General features: G+C 55.0%; 1 protein-coding gene across 5 annotated transcripts in view; it reads right to left on the bottom strand.

Moving 5' to 3' along the window:
- Window positions 1-1,352: 1,352 nt before the first annotated feature.
- The window catches only part of FAM222A (family with sequence similarity 222 member A), a 28,568-nt gene continuing 7,505 nt past the window's right edge, over window positions 1,353-22,415 (bottom strand). The window contains exons 1-3 of one of the 5 annotated variants that reach the window (XM_062504580.1): window positions 15,715-20,964; window positions 14,287-14,405; window positions 1,353-4,140 (exon numbers count right to left, since the gene is read on the bottom strand). In XM_062504580.1, the coding sequence (XP_062360564.1) occupies window positions 2,927-4,140; window positions 14,287-14,405; window positions 15,715-15,803 (1,422 nt within the window). In that variant the 5' untranslated portion in view covers window positions 15,804-20,964 and the 3' untranslated portion in view covers window positions 1,353-2,926. Of the gene's footprint in view, window positions 4,141-14,286; window positions 20,965-22,415 lie in introns of those variants that run through there. The other 4 variants (XM_062504581.1, XM_062504582.1, XM_062504584.1 and 1 more) reach the window with 4 other exon arrangements.

The following is a 22,415-nucleotide window of genomic DNA, read 5'->3' as shown; positions in this document are numbered from 1 at the left end:
CTGGGATGTACCTCAGGTGTCCCTGCCCCATCTCCCACCGGTGTCTGTGCACATTTTGGTGTGCTCACCTGCACCTGCCACAGCTGCCACTGCAGCAGCCCTACCTGGAGGCAGGTGCCTGCCAAAGAGGGACCCATTTATTTTGTATCCCACAGTTAAAATCTCCCTGCGCCCAGCGAAATCCTCCTCCCAAGGAGCGACCTGAGGGGAGAATTAACCTGCTAAATAATAAAAACCCCCCACACACCTCCTAATGAAATGTAATGACTTGGAGACCTGCAAGATGGATCACGCCGTCACTCCCAGCCACTCGCCCTGATTTATGGCGAGCTGGGAAATCTGATGGAGGCAGAGCTAATGAATCCTCCTCCCACGGGCACCGCTGACGGAGCAAAGTTTCTCCTGGAGCCCCCAGCACAGCTTCCTGCACCCCAGCCTTTGTAGAGTCCCCACTTTGGTGCGGGGGAGTCCTCAAGGAGGGGCTGCCCTGCACAGAGGGACCCTACCGCGCTCCACATTCCTTTGATGTGACATCTTTTTAATGACAAAGATCTGAGCAAAGATCTTCCTCCAGACGACTAATTTTAATGTTCAGGCAGTCAGTGGCACCCCCCACCTCCATCAGAAACCTTAACCTCTGTGAAAATTTCCTTTTGTCCCAATTTCTCTTTGTTCCCTGGATCGGCTGTCACGCCAGTGTCGGAGCGGTCCCCTCCCGGCGTGCCAGAAATTCTGGAGGAGCCATGCAGGGAGTGAGCAAACGACACAAATGGAGCTGCCAGCCCTGCTCACAGCCACGGGGCAGCTCCAGGCACGTGGCTGTGTCCCCATCACCCTACCTGTCCTTGTCCCCATCCCATCCCATCCCATCCCATCCCATCCCATCCCATCCCATCCCATCCCATCCCATCCCATCCCATCCCATCCCATCCCATCCCATCCCATCCCTGTACCCTCTCAGTCATGCACAGAGGGCAGCTGAGCCCCTGCCACCCTCAGTCCCCTCTCTGACTGGGATAAGGCCATGCTGTCTGTTCCACCATGGGACACAGGGGCTGGGGAGATGCATCCACAGCCAGGAGCTATTTGGGATTCAGGTCCATTATCCCGGTGTGACTGACCCACTGCTTCTGCTGGGCAGAACAGAGGGGTCGGATTTAAGAGCACCAAAGAGCCCCCATCCCACCTGGGCACCAGGAATGGCCCTGCCATGGGGAAACACATTGGGAAACTGGCCGTGGGTGACGGATGACAGAGGAGATGCCACCCCCTGTGCTGGTGACGGGGTGGGGACACGGTGCCTGACCCCAGCACCCATCACCCCACAAGGGACAGGTGTCCCACGGGTGCACGTGAGGCCACAGCTCTAATCCCAGGGATTTGTCCCATGTGCAGACCCTTGGGTGTGAGGCAGAGACTGGTGCCCAGGGATTAATGGCTCAGCATCATTAACAGGATATTAATAGGTGCTCCTCCGTGTCCTAAAAATCTCCTGGAGTTGGGGGGGGGGGGGGGTGTGTCCCGGCTCTGAGGGAGGCCACAGCAAAGCAAAGAGACTCCAGAGCACACATCCAGCAAGATCCTGGTTTTACTTTGGGAAAAACACCATCCGGACACACGGCTTGCGGGTTTTGTGTAGTTTTTTTTTTTTCTTTTTTTTTTTTCTTTTTGTTTTCTCATTTTTAAAACAATATAGTGCAGCCAGCACTTCTCACAGTAGAATATAATGGTCAATTTTAGTATAAAAAAAAAACATTCTCAGAGATTTGTAAATGCACTTAGTGCTTGAACAGGCTTTCAGGGATACAGTACCTCTTTTCCGAGCACAATCACCTTGGGTTTCATCGGGATATTATTCTTCTTTTACCTTTAATCATCAAAACACTTTGTATTTCATGGTGAGGAGCCTTTTGTAAATGAACAAATCTATTAAACACAGAATTACACAGAGTGAATAACGGACCATAATGAGCATTTTGGAATTGTTTGGGTTAAAAAAAAAAAATACAGAAAAAAAGGAGGTATGTGAGCGCCCCGGTACCGCGACCCAGAACCAAGGTAGAACTGACAGTAAGGGGGGAAATAAAACAGTCTGGAAGTGTGAGAGTTGGGGGGTTCCCAGGAGAGAGGGGCTGAGGGGGTCCCAAACTTCCTGGTTGAATGGGAATAGGAACTGGTGGCCACTGTGGGGCCGGGCAAGAGGAGGATGAGGAGGAAGAGGGGTGGGAGGAGACGCTGTAGCAGCCAACACGTAGATGTACAGCCTAGTCAACTAAAAAAAAAATTATAAAAATCAAAAAATCTGTTCAAGTTTTCAAGTGTTTTTTTCTTAAATAGCCTCCAGACTGTCCCCAGTTATTAGCTTTAATCAAAGCAGTGCAAGTTACGGACTTCAGCTACAGGTCAGGCGCCAGCTCCCTGTGGCCACACTGGGCTGGGACTGGCCACCACTGGGCTGGCACTGGCCACCGTGGAGCCTCCCAGCCACTGCCGTGCCAGGACCGGCCACTGTGGAGCCTCCTGGACAGCTGCCAGGTCAGCACCGGCCACCACGGAGCCTCCCGGCCACACACTGGGCTGGGACCCACCCTGGAGCCTCCCGGCCAGCCACGACACCAGGCTCTGCCAGCTCAGCAGAGCCTCCCCTCCCTGGATAGCAGCAACTCGTAGCAATTCCCTGTTCACATTCGTGGAGATAAAATGATTTCTGAGCTATATAGACAAGCGGTCCTTCGGCCTCGGCTTCCAGCGGGTCGCGGGTGTGTCCAGTCTGGGGACCCCGGTGCAACGCCAGTGTCCCGGGAGCCCTTTTGGCAGCCGACCCCGCGTTCCCCCTCCCTGTCCCCCCGCCTCGCTGCCGCGGTCCGGTACCCGCAGCTCGCGCCAAAGTCCTCGCCCTGGGTTTGGGAAGAGCAGCATCAGTCCCTTATCTGTAGACGGGCAGGCGGATGTGGGCGTGCTGGTGGTCCAAGAGCCTTGGCACAGACACGGTCTCGTAGCCCTTGCCCAACATCTGCTCCTTGATGCAGGGCGGGTGGATGTCGTTGATGAGATACTCCAGGGACTGGAGGCTGCTGCTGAGGATGGAGGTATTGCAGAGGGTCTTGCTGGGCAACCCCTCTCCCGGGGGCACCCCCAGCTCACGGGGCCCGGCCCCCAGCTCCGGTGGGTTGTAACAGTCGCTGTTGGGGGTCACCAGGATGCTGTTCCAGGGGGGAGCGAAGTACTGCCCCACCGCGAAGTTGCCGTGCATGCAGTTCAAGGGGGACGAGCTCACCTTGTCGGCCGCGCCGCCCAGCCCGTAGGGCCGAGAGTTGCCCGCGCAAGTCTCGGGGGATTTGCTGAGGGCCCCCCCTCCGCCGCTGCCCCCGCTGTACATTCGCAGGTGCTGCTGCTGCTGCTGCTTCTGCTGCCACACCAGGTAGTCCATGCCCTCGGGGTAAACGCCCGCCTTGGGTGCCAGGGTGGCGGTGGCCGGGTTGGAGCCCAGCGCCAGCTCGGCGCCCTTGCGGCACTCGGGCAGGACGGTGCCGCCGTAGCCGGGGCCGAAGGCGCCGTGCTTGGCCGGGCTGGGGTGGGCGGCCACGATGGCCGGGCAACCGGGCTGGGCGCCCTGCGCCTGGCACTGCTGATTGATCTGGTAGATGATGCTCTGGATGGAGGGCAGGTTGGAGGGCGGCAGGGCCAGGCTCCTGCCCGCCAGCGGCAGCACCGAGGCCGCCACCGTCACGTTAGGGGGCACGGGACCCTCCAGCTGCTTCTGGCTGCCGTGGTAGCTCAGCTGCCCGGCGCAGGAGGGACCTTGAGCTAAAGTGCTTGAGGCGGGGTAGGGAGCGACGCCCACCTGGGCAGGAGAGAGCTTAGTCCGCTTCCCCTCCGAGTTCTTCACCACGCTTTTGCCGGAGGCTTTGACGATGGCCAGCAGCCCCTGGTAGCCGCCGGCGTGCAGGGGGTAGGGGCTGTACCGCTGCCCCGTGGTGTCGTAGCCGTTCACCGTCCGGTTAAGGTGCTTGTGCTGGGGGACCCTGATGTTGGTGGGGAAGATCTTGATGGTCAGCGGGCTGTTGGCCACCTTCTGTGCGTAGGCGTCCAGCTCGGCGGGGCTGGGGTAGCGCGGGGAATGCATGGGGGCCGTCTCGCCTGCAGGAGTAAAGTCTGGGGTGAGTCCAGTGCCACCGGGATGAGGGGACCCAGCACCCCAGCACCATCCTCCCCTTGGCCGAATCCCACCTGCTCCCGGCAGAAACCAGGTCACGGCATCGAGCTGTCCCCTCCCGCTGACAGGAGTCACTTGTAAGTGGCCTAAAATAAACTCGGTGTGGAGAATGGAAATGTCACTTTACCCAACGGGGGAATCTTTCTCTGAGATTGGATTTAAACTACATTATACAAGCAATTTCATGGGTGCTTTGCGCTGCTACGAGAACCTCACCAAAAATGGAAAAGCATTGCATTTACCAGCCATAAATCAGCAGTTCCTATAATGAGCACAAAAATGTCACTTTTATGCAATTTTACAGATGAACAAAACTGGTGAAATTAACTGTGGTAACCTACTGGAGTCAGCAAAAGCCACTGCAGAAAAAAAAATTATATATGTATATAGTTTTGTTCCTTTCAAACTCTTTCCTGAGCAAGTTTCTGCCATTCTGGTGTGAAAACTCATTTGTCGTTCCCATTATACTTTCATTTGGAGTTTATCTTGAGTATCCAATGAGCCACCAACTGTGAAAATGATTAAATCTACAAAATCTATCTAATAGATGGAATAAATTAGGTGTTTAAAATCTCCACACACTCACACATGCAGACACATGCACATACACGTCAGCACACGGGAACGGTGGTTGGTTCCTAGCTGGCTCCCAAAATTCCCAGCCCTGCCATGGGATGTCTATGGCACACTGGGAATGCCAGACCTGGTGCCTGCCCAGAGGAAGGTTTTGCAAGGGAGAGATGGTAAAAACTGGGGGAGTTTGTGGAGGCCCAGCCTTCCCAGACAGCGCAGCCCCTGCAGCACCTGAGCACTCTGCTCCTGATGTCACCAGGATCAGTAACACCGGATGCCACTACATCCTGGGTGGCAAAGTCACCATGAAAAAGCTGCACTTCTGGATAAATTCCACATTCCCTGTGAAGGGATTGCTTGTCCCAGTCCTGCTCTGAGTGGCATTTCTGTGGCTGTGACATGGCAAGATAAACCAGGCATTGGTTAAAACCAGGATTCAGCAGGAGGGATGCACTGGAATGTATGACTCTCCACATCACTCCCTACTCCCAGCAGCAGAGGTGGGGACACAGCAGTGAGGCTGTGGCTGCTCTCTGTGCTCTCCATCCATGGCCACTCTCCATGCTCTCCATCAGTGCAGTAATTGCCCAGGCAGGATGCAGCACCTGAGCCAGCCACTGCTCCCATTAAGCTGATGTTATGGGCTTTTTACAGGTGTCTTAAATAGACATTGTTATTAACGAGTGTATTAAGCCAATTAAAACCAGCACCTTTGAGGAGGATTTAATGGAGCTGCCAGAACACGGGAGGAACAGCACCAGCAGCTCGCTCTGGCAGGACACGTGAGGACGTGTGGCACCAGGACATTCCAGGCACCGACCCTCCAGCTTTTGGGAAGCTCCTGCAGAGCCAGCAGGGCAGTGAGGGCACACTGAGGGGCCATGGTGGGCTCTGTTGGGCATGGGCACCCCCCAAATCAGAGGGTACAGGGCGCTGAGAATGGGCCAGAGGCACGGCATGGAATGGCACGGCATGGAATGTCACAGCATGGCATGGCACGGCACGGCACGCACATCTGCATTCCCCTTCATGCTAGCACCACTGTCCTTGGAGGTGGCAGCATGTGAATACTCAATTAACATGACACTAATTAGCTGGTGACACTTGCAGAATCCCTAATGAGCCCATTCCGTGGAAATACTCCTTTCCGAGGAAAAATCCTAAGAAAACCAAGGGGCTGTGGCAGGAGGGAGGGAAGGAGGTGGCATCACCTGCAGCACCGCAGTTCCCTGACTGACGGGGATAACCAAAACCCTGTCCCCAAGCACTGAGACTACAGGTGACACTTCAGGGGTGGCCGAGGGCATCCTACCCGGCGTGTGCCCAGAGCATCCTTTGTCACCTCTTTGCTCCAGCTGGGTTGGATGTGACAAGCCACCAATTGGGTGTGTTGTCACATCTCAGGGTGACGCTCCGCACCCCCACCGGGAAAATTACAGAGCGGCCGCTTTGCCGGCGGCTGAGGCACTGCCTCTCTCCGCAGTAATTACTGCTTTTCCAGAGGGCTCTAATTGCTGCAAGATGCAAACTCGTCGGGCACAGCCAGGTCTGACACGGCCACTCGCTGTTTGTCCTCCACGTCCATCTCCTCCTGAACTTGGAGCATCAGAGCAGGGGATGCACGGCGGATCCCCCGGCACAGCCATCACCGCCGCGCTTCTGGCCATCCCTGAACACAACCCAGCCGCTGCCAGTGGCCAGCAGCCACCACCAGCCCCTTCTCCCAGATGTTTCCCTGCCTCCCAGCTCCCTCTCCCTCACTGGCATTCCCATGGGATTCGTCCAGCACCCCCCCCAGGTCCCCCTCCCTCCATGACCTGCTCTATTTTTCCAGCCTACACTCAATAACAGCTAAATAATTGAATCTGCTCGGCAGCCAAAGATTTGGTTTGAATTTTATTGGAATTTTAAATTGTTTTGTTTCTTCAGTGTTTTATTACTGTAAATGGAAAATGCATCGCCCGCAGTAATAATCCGATGGCTTTTTATATTACTCTGAGCTTCTGCTTGGAGCATTATTGGAAAGCCAGGCAGAGAGGAGACCCCGGCTAATGGCAGCACGGGCTTATGAGATTATGCCTCCAGCTAAACAACTTTTTACTTTAGCAAATTGCCCACCAAACCCAGTCCCAGACACAAATGTAAATCCCAGACCCCACTGGGGCCACGGTCCGGAATAAATCTCAGTTTATGGAGCAGGGAGCTCCAGCTTCGCTGTGCCCAGATCAGCAGGATGAAGCAAAATGTCTGACAGGGACAAGGGGTGGCTGCAGGAAGGATGGGAGAGGTGGGAGAAACCCCTCCCAAAAGTCTCCTCAGACGTGCCCACCTGCTGCCAGTGTCACTCACATCCCCCACATCCCCAGCATCCCACACATCCACCATTCCCTGCATCTCCCAAACGCCCCACATCCACAGTATTCCCTGCACCTCCTGCATTCCTTCGATCTCTTGTCTCCCCAGGGACCCCCACACCATGCCCAGCTGCAGCTACAGCCCACAAGGTCTAGGAAAAAAAAGGAAGATGGGAAGAAAGGAGGGAAGGGAAGCTAACCAGGGGCTGCTTGGTTAAAGCAGGTGTGGGATTAAAATGGCACCAGGAAGGATGGCCAGGACCAGGAAGGAGAGGAATGATGCTCAGGACCAGGAAGGATGCTCAGTACTGGGAAGGATGTTCAGGAGCAGGAAGAATGTTTAGAACCAGGAAGGTCAGAGTGGATCCTCACTATAAAGAAGGATGCTCTGGACCAGGAAGGACAGGATGGACACTCAGCACACAGAAGGAAGCTCCACTCTGCTTCCACAGCCCAGGTGCCTGTATGTCCCCCAGGCTGGTGCTGGAACAACATTCCTAGCTGGGTTCCCTCTTCCCTGGAGGAGGATGAGCACGGGCAGCACCATAGCCCTGAGCAAGAACTCCTCAGGGAGAAGCCGAGTGGGAATGTGGCAGGACACGGCACCTCAGTGGTTAACAGCAGCACCAGAGACACGTGCTGCTCCCTCCCTCCCCCCTATTCCTTCCCAGATAAGATGGGACAATCCTTATTTTTACACATCCAAAGCGCCACAATGTTTTGCAATAAATGAAAGAAGTAATCTCGGCAGGGAATCTTTATAAAGCTGCCGAAGGCGAAGTGTGGCTGGAAGATTCCCAGCACTGGGGATGGGCCTTGCCTTCCCGTGGTCCCAAAGGAAAATGCTTTTTACCCTTTTTTCAGATGGGGGAAAAAAGCTGCAATGGAGGGCATGGCCCCAAAAAGCAACTCAAGGAAAGTGTCTGCCCCAGCTCTGGTCCCATTGCCACACTCACCCTGGGAAGGAATATTTTCCTGGAGCCCTGAGCATCTTACCCATCCTACCCTAACCTCATCCTCCCTGCCCATCCTCACCCTCCATCCCTGTCCTGCCCTGCCCCTCTTTCAGAATAGCACTGGTATTTCCAGCCCTGAGCTCCTGGTTTGTTCCAGCCCAACCTCTCTGAGCCAGCAGGGCAGAAGGGCAGCAATTAGGATGGATTTTTAATTGGCACAGGGGCAGGAGGGATGGGAAGGGAAGTGATGCCGGGAGGAGGCAGAAGGACACTGGGGACCTGAGCAGCCATGCCAATGGCTCTTACTAAAAAATAATAGTGCTGCAGCCTCCAAATGAATTAAATTCTGTGAGAGCAGAGAGCTCGTCCCCAGCTTTGGGACCAGGATCCCTGTTCCCTTCGCAGCAAGGCAATCCCAGCGCCTTCAAAGCTTCAAAAAGCATCAAAAAATCCCCTTTTTCTCTGCCTGCCACACTGGGAACAGATTTTATAAGAGCTAAACCCTAAATATTTGCAAAACACTTGGAAGAAACCTCAATATTTGGAAAACACTTGGAAGAAAACAAACAAAAGCTGCTACATTTAACGAAACAAGACAGTCCTTCAAGTTTTGGGTCTGTGCCCCAAGCAGCAAAGCTGCCTGGCAGGATATGGCTGCCCTGGAGGGCAAAGCCTGGCACAGTTGGCACATGGAGCTGGTGACCCAAGGGCAGGGCAGATTCCAGGGGATCCCAGATGGAGCTGGGGGGGTGACTAGGGGATACTGCCCTGTCCAGACCATGGGTGGGCATGGGGAGTGTGCGAGGAGAGCAGCCACGAGTCACCTGTGTTTTTTGGGTGCTGCTGGGCAGGGGGTCGTGGGCACTGTGCCCCCTCTCTGGGTGGGTTGGGCTGCTGCCACATCCTCCAGCCCTCGCACCCTGCGCCAGCACTGGTTTCTATGGTGACAGTGTCCCCAGGATGGGTGGTGCAGAGGCCACCAAGCCGCTGTAAGGGTCCCTGTCCCCCCTTCCCCCGACTGAAGGGACAGCACCACCCGTGACCAGCACCCAAAATCACTGCATCCCCACTGCGGGACCCCCCGGCTCCAACGTGGAGCATCCCCGGTGCCAGGAGCCGAGACAAACACGCCCCAGCTCCGGGGGCTTAAATTAAACCAACTACAGCAATAATAGCTGGAGAAATCCATCTGAATAACCGTAGGTGGCAAACCCCGCGCGGCAGCGCCGGAATCTGCAAAGACAACAAAATTCATGACAAAGCACAAAGGGAAGCGCCGGGCTCGCCGTCCCCAGATATTCATCCGTTAACACGTTCCCTTTTTTAGGCTGACATGTCATTTCAGACGGGCCTTTCTTCCTCCCCTTTCTTCTCCCCCTCGTCGTGCGCGGCTCTGCCGAGGCGGCTGCTGAATTGGATCACCTCGGGGCGAGCACTTTATTATCTGCAGTCAAAGCGTCACCACAAATACCCGTCTACACACACACGTGTCACTTCCCATTTGTCTCCTCCATGAGGTATTAGCGCGGCACCGGCGCCGTGCTCTGTGCCACGCTGGCCACTGTGCCACCACAGCCACGTGGCCACCGCGCGAGGGTGGCCTGGTGCCACCCCAAAGCCATCCTGATACTGCCCCAGTACCACCCCAAAGTCATCCTGATACTGCCCCAGTGCCACCCCAAAACCATTCTGATACTGACACTATGCCCCAGTGTCAGCCCAATGCCACCCTAATGCTGCCCTGATGCCACCCTCACTATACTCATGTGCCACCATGATGCTGCCACAATACTGCCCTAATGTCACCTCTGTGTCACCCAACACTTCCCAAGCACAGCCCTAAGGCCACCCCAAAACAAGTGCCACTCCAGTCCCACCCATCTGAAGCCAACAGAGCCCTAAAGCCTCCCCAAAGGCACCCTGAGGCCACCTCAACACAACCACCACCCTAATGCCATCCCAGTGCTGTCCCAGTGCCACCTTTCAGAAGACCTGATGTCATCCTGATGTCATTTCACCACAGGGACCCCAGGACCAGAAGGGGACCCCACCACCTCTGTCAGCCGTGCAACTCATCCCCAGCCCCTCTGCTCGCTCATCCACATCCAATAAATATTTGAATTAATTTAAGACACAAGTTCTGTACCAGCTGAGGGGAGCAGGGTGGGCATCCCCAAAGCAGGGTGCCCCATTCTGGGGTCTGCCAGTGCCCAGGAACCTGCTCTGTGGCCAATGGACCATCACAATCCTAAGAAGTTTGGGCACAAACCAAACCTTCTCATGCACTGCACCATTAGCAGCCAAGCCTACCCCAAATCCAGGGCTCTGACCTGGTGGGAAATGGGCACTGAGCAGCCCCACATGTGACCGATGGAAAAGTGTTTTTGCAGCAATTCCTGGCAGGGAAAGTGCAAGTCAACAGCACATTTTGGGCCCAGCAGTTAATTGAACTCCTTTTTATGGCACGTATATAAATACACAGAACCATCATTAACCGATCCATTCCAGAAACTGAAAATGAAAGAATTAATCTTACTTCACTCATGTGTAACCCCTCATGAAATTAAAATGATATTTTATGGGTGTGTACAAAAGCAAAGCCTCGCTGCAGCCACTCTAATGAAAATGCCCTTGGAACAAGAAGCAGAATTGGGTAAGGAGAAGCCATTAAATGGGGCCTCATCCCGTGTGCAATTAACAGGTTTATCACTGATGAGAGTCCCTACAGGTGCAGGGAGAGCTGTGGGTGACCCTGGAGCTGAGTCCCTGGCACGGAGCCCTGGCCATCACCTCTCATTAGGGCCATCCCCTCGTTAGTGTTTTAACACTCAGATGGGCCCCAGGAGGGTTTGTGCCATCCCAAAGAGCCATTTATGACACTGTTCCAGTGGGGCCGAGGTGACAGCTCCCATGGGACCCCTGGCATGGAGGATGTGAATGGTGAAAGAATCCCCAGGATGGTTTGGGCTGCAGGGACCTTAAAGATCACTCAGTGCCACCCCCTGCCATGGCAGGGACACCTTCCACTAGCCCAGGGTGCTCCAAGCCCTGTCCAACCTAGTCTTGGGCACTTCCCAGCCACAGCTTCTCTGTGCCAGGGCCTTACCTCCCTCACAGGGAAGAATTTTTCCCCAAAATCCCACCTATCCATGCCTTCTGGCGGTGTGAGTGAGGCCATGCCCACTCACCCTGCCATTCCACAGTCTTGTAAATAATTCCAGTCCATCTTTCTTGTAGGCCATGGAGGATGCTCATGAGGTTCAGCTCTGTGAACTCCCCATGGCTCCCAGCCCCTTTAGGGGGACACACATCCTGCCCCCTGCCACAATCCCAGCCCCAGGCTGGCTGGAGGACAGCACATGGAAAGTAACATTTCATGAAATATCATCCACTGCTCTGTGACCGCTGAGAGTGAGAGCAGCAAAGAGTTTAGCCAAGCTGAGAGGGGCATTATTTGATTTATAATTTAAATAAAGCTCAGGATTCCTGTAATGCGCCCAGGATAAAATCAAAAGGACCAGGCTGCTGGAGTTAATTGGATGTGATATTTTCCTGAGGATGCTGTTTCTCCACAGGCTCCTGCTCCTCTGCTGGAGGCACAGGCAGAGCTGGAAGGGCTCTGGCACCTTCCTGCATCCTCCTCAAGGCATGCCAGGCTGGTTCCTACAGAACAGCCTTGGGAATACCACTGGTGACAGCAGCAAAGGCACCTTCAGCTTTATCAGGATGGATTATGTGGGATGCTCCAGGCCCACTTGGATGCAGCCACACCGATGTGGGGGGCACGGAGATGAGGGGACAACAATCAGCAGGAAAGGCCAGGGGCAGAACCGGGGGGTCAAGGCACCAGCAGCTCCCTGCACAGGCAGGAAAATGAGTCAGCTCACCTTTTACGTGAAATTAATACCAAAATTAATCAGCGGCAAGGGCAGGATAATAGGATTTCACAGTGGTGCCGGGCCAGACGGCCAATGTGCCGAGAGCCAGACTCATTTAATATCGACAGAAACAATGCCAGAGGACAGAAATAAGACCCATAAAGATAATTACTGAGATACTCAGGAGCAAATTAAGTAATCAGAGGCACTTCTAAATTGTGCCTGGTTTGAAGAGCGCGCTCTCCGTGCCGATTCCCCGCGCCGGCGTTCTGCTGGCAGCGAGAGCTCAGCTCCCGGCCCCTCCACTGTGCTTCCCACAGGTGCCATAAATAAAGGAGGGAAAATTGTATTCCAAGCCAGATGCGTGGCCCTGGATGTCACCTGCAATTTAATTTGTGCTGGCAGGAGGCAGAGAGGAGCAAGACGTGCCGGATTTGCCCATAATGAGCGGAAACATACGGGCAGCTAAACTTTGATTAAGGTGACCTGGCTGGTGGCAGCTGGCAGTGAGCACGTCGTGGGGGTCCCAGAGGGAGCTTGTTTGCTGCCACCCATCCCCAGGGATACAAGTCTCTTGGAGATCTCAGGTGAGCACGGTTCTGCCTGAGGACTGGGGTGAAACTAGTCAAAAACTGTCTCCTGGGTACCCCGCTCCTGCCAGGGTCTGGGGTGGGGTCAAATCTCTGTCCTCATCCCACTGGCACAACTCCAGGTTGAGGTTCCTGGGTTGGGACCCTCCCAGGACACAGGCAGCCGTATCCAGGAACATTTCTCACACCCATGGCACCATATGTGACACCACATAAGGACTCCTGCTTTCCAAATCTCCTTATTTCAGCACCTATGGCAGGGTGGGAAACGTTAGAAAGCACCAAACCCCCCCCAGCAGGAAAGTGCCTCTGAGCTCTGTTCCATGAGCTGAGACAGTCCTTAGCTCTGAGCTGCATCCAGGGAATGCTGTGGGGACCAGCAGGTGTATCCTGACCTCAGGATCACAATAGGCTCGCACAGAGATTCTCGATGCCGAACACCTCCATGAAACGCTGTCAGGCTCATCCTCCCCATGGGTCTCAGACCATGTGGGCATGGCTGAGCTCATTATTCCATGGCAATGAGTTGCTGCAGGAGCCAGACATCTCTCACCAGCCCTGTGCCACCACGATGCTCAGGGGTGATGGATTATGAATAATTTCACAAGAGCAGAATCCTTTTTCCTACCAGACAGCAATAAGGAGGAGACCTGGCAGGCACCACAAGTTCCAGTGCAGTGCAAGCTGCACTGTGACACCTGGCTGCCCCAAACCCAACCTGTGGGTGTCCTATTCCCTGTGCTGGCTGTTGGGGAGCTCCACACAAAAGATCATGGAATCTAGAATGGTTTGTGTTGGAAGTGACCTTAAAGATCATCCACTTGCCACACCTGCTCCAAGCCCTGTCCAACCTGGCCGTGAACACTTCCAGGGATAAGTTTCAAGATAAAAGAACTTTCAGGGATAAAATAACTTCCAAGGACAAACAACCTTCCTGGCTGGCAGTGTAATGCTGAAGTGATACCGGGGGTCCCCAGGGAGGCTGAGCATCATCCAAAATCCATGCCCAGCTTGCCCAAACCCCATGCCCAGCTCACCTGGCTGCTCAGGGTGCCCCAGGTAGAGAGGAAAAAAAAGTCTATGGGAAAATCCAGCTCATTAAACAAACACCCGGGGGCTGTCACAGCCTAACAAGCAGAGCTTTAGCAGCTGATTTGTCTTCAGCCAGCAATGTTTAAAAATCCAACTGAGACCAGCAGAAAAATATCCACTCCCCTCTTTAAAACACACATTCATCACTTGAGAATCTTAATGCGTCTTTCCCAGCCGGGGAGGTCAAACACGCCTGCCTAAAGCAGGCTCATTAAATATACATTTAATCATGGTTTGGATTGAGAGACAAAGGCTGGGAGAGACAGGTGCTTTGCCAGAGTGACCTTTTGGATCCCTTTTTAATGTAACTAGTTTACAGCTTATCTGAAAGGCCAGCTCCTGGGGAAGGCGAGCTGCGGCAAAACGGGGAAAGTAATTAGGGGGGGAAGGGCTGGGGAGGTTTGGGGGGCTGACTGCACCATCCTCTGCCACGCTTCCCAGGCAGCTCTGCAACATTTGCTGAAGCTGGACTTATCAACCACAGAACCGAATTTAATTTGCTTATCTTGGCTCCTTCCTCCCCCTCTCCTCCCCGCTTCTCCTGCTCTTTTTAATTATCGGTTAAATAAATGTCTTTTTCAATAAGGGAAACAGCATCAAAGCAGGCGCCCACACTCGGGCACTTACACTTGCGTGGCTCCAGCGCCTTGTTGGGGCAGGGGAGGTGCTGGGCTGGGGGGTTCTGGGTCCTCTGCAGGCAGGCCAGCATGGTCTGGGCTTCTCTGCGGGCGCTGCCGCCCCGCGCCCTGTGAGAGAGGAGACACACGGTGAGCCAGGGACCCGCCACCCCCTGCCACCACCACCCACCCAGCAGGAGCTCCCCAGCACTCAGTGCCTTTGCTCCTCTGGAGATAAACAACCAACTCTGAAAGCCTGAAATGAATGGGGATGTATATAAAATAAATATGAAGGTCTCAGAGGGTGATCTGCGCTTCCTGCAGAGCTTTCCGCCCTTCCCACCGGGAATGTGGCAGTGCCAGACCGCTCCGCCGGCGTGCCAGCCGGTGCCTCCTGGCATGGAGTGACCCCGGCCAAGGCTGGGGAAAGACAGTGTTAACATCCTACTCGAGGTCCTGGGATCTGTCGCCAGCTCCCAGCTGGCATCAAAATCTGCTTGACAAAAGCTGGAGGGGTCAGGCCAAAGTCGCCGTCACCAGGGTGCTGCTCACTGTACATCCTTCCCCAGCTGCTGCTGAGGCCCCGAGTTACAACCAGTTGCTGTTGACACCCTCCCACTGCTTCGGCTGGCACAGGGAGTGATATTGCCACTCGGAGACGGCAGGGAGACGTGGGCAGGAGCAGCAGAAAAGCAGGTGTGGTGCCCATCCACCAGCGTTTCAGCTCCAGCGCTGCTGCTCCCTGGCTGAACGTTTATGGACGGCTGGGTGGTCACAGCTGCACATCTTGGATGGGTGTCACTGTGGGGTACATCACTACATCTTCTCCTATGGGGGGGAATTGTGCCCTCCTACAGCCGCCTGGGATGTTTCCTGCATGTCCCAGTGCTGACACCAGCGTGCAGGGGAGTGATGAGGTGGCCTCAGGCACATGGTGGCCTCAGGCAGGCACTGGCAGAGCTTGTGACCATCAGCATCAGGAAACAAAGCATGGATGGACGGTCCCCGAGCTGTGCCCAGGACTCTCCAAGCTCTGCTGGTTTACATGTCACCCTTCGACACACCTTCAGCCACCACAGGCACAGACAACGGGACTTTGTTCTCGCTCCTGCTCTGTGCCCTCCATCAGGCAGAGGGTGCCAGGCTCTGGGATAATCCCCAGGATGGGATCCATGCACGGTGTCCATGCCTTAGCTGGGCTCATCAGGCTCAGGATCTCACCCTGACTCCCTCAGCAAACCAGAGACAAGGAGAGACTTGTCGGCAAAAGGTGTGAGGAAGAGGAGGAGGAGGAGAAGGGGAGGAAGTCATCTAATACCAAGCAGGTGTCTGGAGAACCCAAATTGTGCTGTTTTCTTCTAATAATGAAGTATTCATGAGTAAAAGCCTTTTTCACTACTTTCTTAAGATACTAATTTCACAACAAGCGCCTTGTTACCATGCAATTATTCCAATCGTGCATTTCTCCCAGATTCCATCTGTCCTCGCGCTCTCTAAATGAAAGACAATCATGTAACCACCTTTCATTATTCACTATTTTACTTTCAGCAAAGGTACCCTGAAAGAAATGATTTCCTCTGAAAGGGACTTTTATTCAGTTTCAAAACCAATTTTCTCCTATTACTGTCTTAAAAAAAAAAAGGAGGGGGGCAGGGAGGTGTTTTTATTTCATGCATTACATATCCTTTGTTAACGCAGCTCGCAGTAAAAGCAGCCGTATCCATTTTCTGGCTTCGATTTCTGGTAATTTTAAAATATGCCATTACAATCAGGCAGAAATTATACAATTTGAAAAGAGAATGAAGTGCTTCTTATTCAGAGCCTGAGCGCACTTGACTGCCAGGAGTTCTCCTCTCCCCGCCGGGACTCGGGGTTCATTACGCAGCCCCGCTCCTGGCGCCTCAGCTCCCCCAGCATGTGCCCAGCACCGGATTTTCCATGATGGGACCCGTCACCCCAACCTTCTCCCCATCCCTGTCGGTGTCCCCAAGGGGTGACCCTGGATGAAGGCACCCACAGCCATGCAGGGGATGGGTGACAGCATCAGCTCCTGCCGTACCTGAGCCCGAGTTCCGCGGTGACCTCGGGGCTGGCGTCCCGCTGGGTGTCACCATCTGGACGATTAGCGGCGGACGTCACCCGCTCCCTGCGCCGAGGCAGCTCCTCGGGGGACACTGACCCGCGTCCCTGCTGGACACTGACCCGCGTCCCTGGCAGACACAGGTGGCGTGGGCGGCTCGTGCCACTGCCGGATGCGGATCAGGTCTCTGACGGTGCCTGTGGCACGCGGGGCTGAGAGCGAGGAGAAAGCACCCAGGGGGTCACCAAATCCATATGCGGGCACAGGGAAAGTACGGATGCAGCCTGGCACAGGAGCTGAGGGCACCATTAGGGCCCAGCAGGTCCCTGGGGACGCTGGCACGGGTTGTCCCCACCACTGTTCTCTGCGCCCTGCCTTGCACAGCTCAGCTCCCTCCTGCAGCCATCCCGACCCTGGGCACGGATCATCATCGGCAGCAGGCGGGGGAGGCGCGGGAGCCACATGCCAAACTGAATAAAGCCACCGATTAATTCAGACCCTGCTGCTGCCCCCGTCTCCCGGCGTCTCGCAGCCGAGATGATTTTTCCGACAGCTACGCTGAGCCTCGCTCCACCTCGCACGCTCAGAACCGGGAAGGGTCCGGTGCCACAACCCCAGAACAGCGTCCATCTGTCCACCCCGCCACCCTGCCGGGAGCCCCAAGCCCCACAGGACCCGTGGGCGAGCGGGTGGACGCCTGGCACAATGGGCATCTGTGCCACGGTGGCATTTTACTAATGCTGCTCCGAAAAGCCCCTGAATCAGCTGATGGGAATTGGGCGCTGGGCTGTCCAACGCTTAGCGCCGGCTTAGTTAGCTCCATCTGCATTTGAACTAATTCCAATCAGCAGGATCCGATTTAGTTCAAGCTGCTCTGGCTCTTTCGTGGCAGAGAAGGCAACACTCAGCAGTTTTGCTGGAACGCCCAAAGTCTGCACGGCCTCTGCCCAGGCTGTGCCCATGGACCCACCATCATCCAGCACTGGGTCACAGGGTGAGTCCCACCACCAGTGGGGTCCCTTGGGGACATCTGGAGTAAGATTCCCCAGGAGCCCCCAACCCTACATCCCACAATTCTGGGATCATAGAATCACAGAACGCTTTGGGTTGGAAAGGACATTAAAGCCCATTCTGTTCTGCTCCCTGCCATGCACAGGGATGTCTTCCACTCGACCAGGCTGTTCCAAGCCCTGTCCAACCTGGCCTTGAACACTTCCAGGGATGGGGGAGTCACAACTCCATCCTTCCCCTCTCCCACCACTCTGTCCTGCCCCACACCCAGCTAATCCATCTCGACATCGCACTATTTATAAACCCAAGGTCTTTGTGACTTTAATAAAAAACACCACCCTCTATGTCTAAAGCCCCAGTGATGGGAGGGTTTGGCACCTCCTCTGACATCAGCAGCTGATAAGTCGGGCTTATCTCCTCCAAGAGCCCTGCGAAGGTCCCTCCCGCGAGATAAGGCCAGTGCAGCTGTCGATAGAGGCTTTTGCAGGCGAGGATTTAGATAAAAGAAAATGTGACGGGAGGGGGGAGAAAAGAAAAAAGGAACTTCTAAAAGCTCAGCCTGAAGTGGGTCTGTGTAGCTGCCGAAGTGCGACAGGGCAGGGATGGTGAGGGACAAGTCCTTGGTCACCATCCAAGCTGTGCTGGAACAAGCCCAGAGCCTTCCCTGGGTGTTATTGGGGTACAATCCCATAAAAAAGGAACCTTTGGGGTTAGGGAAGGGGGGCAGGACCAGGGGTGCTGCAAAGCTGTTTGAGTCACACCATGGCTATGTTCCCCTTGGCTGCTAAATGCCAGCACAGAGTTTGGCACAAGGACAGGAGGTGAGGGGTCACCCTGGCTGGGAGAGGCACAGGAGGTTCTGACAGTGCCAGACAGACACACGGACAGCACAGGGCGAGGCCAAGGCTGGCACCAACCAGAGAAACAAAGCAAAACGCTCACTGGCCCCTGGTGTGCAGAGTACGCCCAAAGTACAACTGGGAACAGCTTTGTCCCTCATCCCTCCACGGATGGAGAATCCAACCACATCAGCAGGGAGCTCCCTTTCCTCACAGCCCCGGGGACATCGGAGCTCCCTGTCACCACCCCTGCCACTGCCACCACCACTGGTCCCACAGACAGATTTCCCACCTGATGAGAAAGGTGAGGAGGTGCCAGAGAAGGAAGAATTCCCTTCTGCACACAGTGGATTCCCACCCCACCTGCAGGACGAGCAGGATTTTGGCTGCTGCTGCTGCCTGGCACTGCCGTACGCATCTCCCATCCAGATTTAGGGTGGAGGGGATGCAGCGATGCCACAGCTCTAACCTAGAAGGGGTGAGCACAGAAAGGTCACCCCACTGTGAACCACGGGGAGCATCAGGTAAAATAAAACCTAAAGTTTGTCACCAAAGGTGCCGCCGGTCACCCCACGACCTTCCCTTGCCCTACCTTCCCTCATCCTGCCCGGCTAATCCGCACCCCTCCGCGTGCTCCAGCCCCAGGCCTTTCAGGGGGCCCTGTTAATAATTAAATGTTAATCTAAAAAGCAATTTTAGCTGCAGTGCTGCAGATCTGGTTAGAGATTACATTAGCATGTAAGAGTCAAGGGTAATTTTCTCTAACCCCTCTTGTGATCTTTAAAACCCGCAGATCTTAAAGCAACACCAGCTCCTCTGATTAAAATTGGAAGCTGGGGTTTGTGACGGATAATGATGCTGGAAGTGATTATTTTGCTGCTCAGGGTCTCGCTGGGATGTGGGGACTGTGGGGGGCTGGGGGAGAGACCCAGAGCAGCCAAGTGACTTCTCCCAGCCCATGCTCTATGGAAATGCTGGGAAGGTGCTGGGGCGAGCCCGGACCTGGCACTGAGCAGAGCTGTAACACCCTGAGTATCCCCATTTCCCACTTTTTTTGGGCTGCTGTGACAGGATGGCACAGAGCCCTGCAGCTGTGGCACAGTGCCAGGGATAGAGTGGCACTCGACCAGGACCCTCACTGCTGGCAACCTATAGCAGCATCTCATGTCTCTCCCACCCCACTCAGAGATGAGGTTTCTGCTCTCGTGGCAGCACCAAGGAGAAACCCCTTGGACTGTTCAAGAAAGTCAACATCAAAAAATACCCCAAAATAACCTTTTGCTCACAAGCAGGGCCAAAGGAACTAGGACAGGGCATGGCAAATCACCTCCTGAACAGTTCCAAAGACCCTATGGAAGAAGCATGGTATCTGATGTGTCTGTAACGATGGAATTTAAAAAAAACCCAACAATTCGAGTGCTGTTGAGCATTTGCAGACATCCCCGTGCAGGGCTCGGGCAGCCTGGTTAAATTTATGTGTCAGCTTTAAGGAGGCCTCTCATCAAATGAGCTATTTTGGGCAGAGATTAAAGATCTATTTTCGCTGCGAGCGGGAACAGCTCTCGAACAGGTTAATAATGATTCTGGAAAGCCAAGCACCTCCAGTACCCCGGGGCAGGAACCTAGAGCCCTGGGTGCTGTTGGGGGGCTCCCTAAGCCAGGAGGGTGGGGGATCACAGTGCAGCATGCCCCCGCCTAGCTGCCATCCTGGTGGGGAGGAAGGAACCCCGCGTGCTGCGGCGGGCGCCGAGCAGCCGTGGGTAATTGGAAGTGGCAGACGCTGGCACGGCGCTGCCGAGAAGGTCATTACGTGGGACTGGGAACAAAATGCCAGGAGCGAGGGGGGAGAGGCCCCGTTAGCAAAGGTCAGGGCCCCGCTCGGGTGCCGTCGGTGTTTTTGGCAGAGCTCAGCCCTGGCTGCGTGCACCGAGGTCCCGGCAGGGCCAGCGCACAGCGGGCGGGCAGGATCTGCCAGGTCCTGCCAGACTTGTACAGACGTGTCCCCTCGGATGTGGCACCAGCTCCTCAAAGAAAAACCTCACCGATCCGACACAGTCGTGCCGTGCCTTTCTCCTGCGCATGGATTGGGAACAAGGGGTGGGGGGAGGTGTCTGTCATGGGTGTTCATGGGCTTTAGTCCTAGTTCCAGCACAGACCTGGGATCAACCAGCAGAAAAGCCAATTGGCTCCATAGAGCAGCAATTAAAAGCACTCTTGACCCCAACAAGCCAGGAGGCAACCCCAGCATGGGCAACCACACCACGGGCGCTCGCAACATCCACACCTGCAGCTGAGACCCAACAAACTCAGCAGTGCACAGACCAAAGCTCCCCATCACAGCTCCTGTCCCATCCTGGCTTGCTCCTGCCTCATCCCAAGGGCTTGATTGTCCCCTCCAGTGACAGTCCCTGTGCTCCCACGGCCACGGTGCCCCGTCCAGCTGCCCCACACTCAACAGCCGGGTGCGCTCTGCTCTGTAATTACAGCCCCAAGTGCTGGAGCTGTGAAAGAATCTGACGAAGGAATCCAGGGTAGATCGTGCTGCTGAAATTACTATAATCAAAGGCTTTCACAAAGGCTTCAAATGCAACCAATTACCCTGAAAGGCGAGGCAAGAAAGAAAACAAATTAACATGTTTGCACAGAGCCTCGGCGCGGCGCACACATCGCCCCGCGCCGCCCTCGACCCCGGCCGGCCGCTGCTCTCCATCCTCGGTCCTGCTCCCCATCCCTGGCTACCCTCTCCTCCTCCCTGGCTACCAGCTCCCCACCCCCACGGCTGGGCCCTATCCCACATCCTGCTCTGCTCACAGCTGCACACAAAGGGGCTCTGTGCCCGTCCCTCACCCCGCAGCCGCCCACTGCCCAGCCGGCACACAAAAGCCCTGCCTGTGCCACGGCCGGCTCCGGCGCAGGCTCGGGGGTTTGCCAGGGTGGCCTGGGGAAACCTCCCTCACTCCGTCCCTCCTCCCCTAGAGCTGGAGGGGTCCCCAGGCTAAGGGAAGGGAGGAGGGTCCTCAAAGGCACCCACTGAGTGCAGCCCTGCATTGCCCACTGACTGCTGGGGAAGCTTCTCACAGCAGGGACCCCTCCACCCTCCCCTCCTTACGTTCCACTTCGTCTGCGCTGCTGGTCTGGGGGAAAAAAAGGAGAAAAAAATAAAAATCAACTTCCTTTTAATATTTAACGCGAGTCCATCACCCCCAGTCTATTTGGTAACACAAAGCTCTGGAGATTTAAACCCTTCTCACCCAGAGAGATGGAAATGAATGGTGCTCTTTAATGAGCTGGTTCAGCAGAAAAGATAGATTTCCAAGATTACTGTAGGAATTCTTATAATTGATGTGTACTTTTGTAACAAGGATTATACCACCATCCGGTCAAGTAATTCCAGCTCTTCCCCCCGTTCTCCGAAGCTCACCCTGCTTTTGGGGTTCCCTGGGGAGAGGGACCAGGCTGTGCCCTCGTGGGGAGAAAGCAACTTGGGAGGGGGAGGAAGAAAAAAGACAAAAATTAAACAGAATTTTCTTTTTTAGCCATAGACAACCTAACGAAGCCACCGAATGGGAAAATAAGGCATCTCTCCAGATTTCTCTATTTGTTTTACAAATCCCTACTTTCCCCACCGATCTGAGGCCGGATGAGCCGCTGAACGCCGAGTAATTAAAACTAACAGAGAACAATACTCAGCACTGCCGAAGAACACGGAGTTTCCCTCAGATGTTTATAGCAATTGTATGAAAATGTACCAGGCGGGATGGGGAGAGCTGACAGCCGGGATTGGGAGCAGCCAGGATCGGAGCTGGCTGCCTCCCCCGCCTGATTGGCATTAATTGTGCGCGTTTGCAAAGCAGAACGGAAAGTCTGACACGAGCTGCGAGCCAACATTTCTTTCTAATAGTCTTAATGATTACGACGAGAGCTGATGATCATCGCGGGGTGTTAATAGCCCGGTGAGCCGCTCCAGGGCTGCTCCCGGTGGGGACAAGCTGGGATGTCCCAGCCCAGCTCCTGCGGGTAGGCTGGGGTGTGATGGGATGAGCTCAAGTGGTCCCATGCAGCCACACCACTGCCCGTCAGGTTGTAAAACTCTGACAAGGGAACAGAAAGGACACGGAGGGAGACAGCAGCCTCCTGCTTCATCCCCAGGTTCTGCCCCATCCGAGGGGTGGCTGCAGGAGGGGCAACATCAAGAGGGAGAATGTCGCC

This window comes from Cinclus cinclus, chromosome 17 (assembly GCF_963662255.1).
Source record: "Cinclus cinclus chromosome 17, bCinCin1.1, whole genome shotgun sequence".
Taxonomy (NCBI): Eukaryota; Metazoa; Chordata; class Aves; order Passeriformes; family Cinclidae; genus Cinclus; species Cinclus cinclus.
The sequence above is the reverse complement of the archived record's forward strand: the minus strand, read 5'-3'. Positions and strand labels throughout refer to the sequence as shown.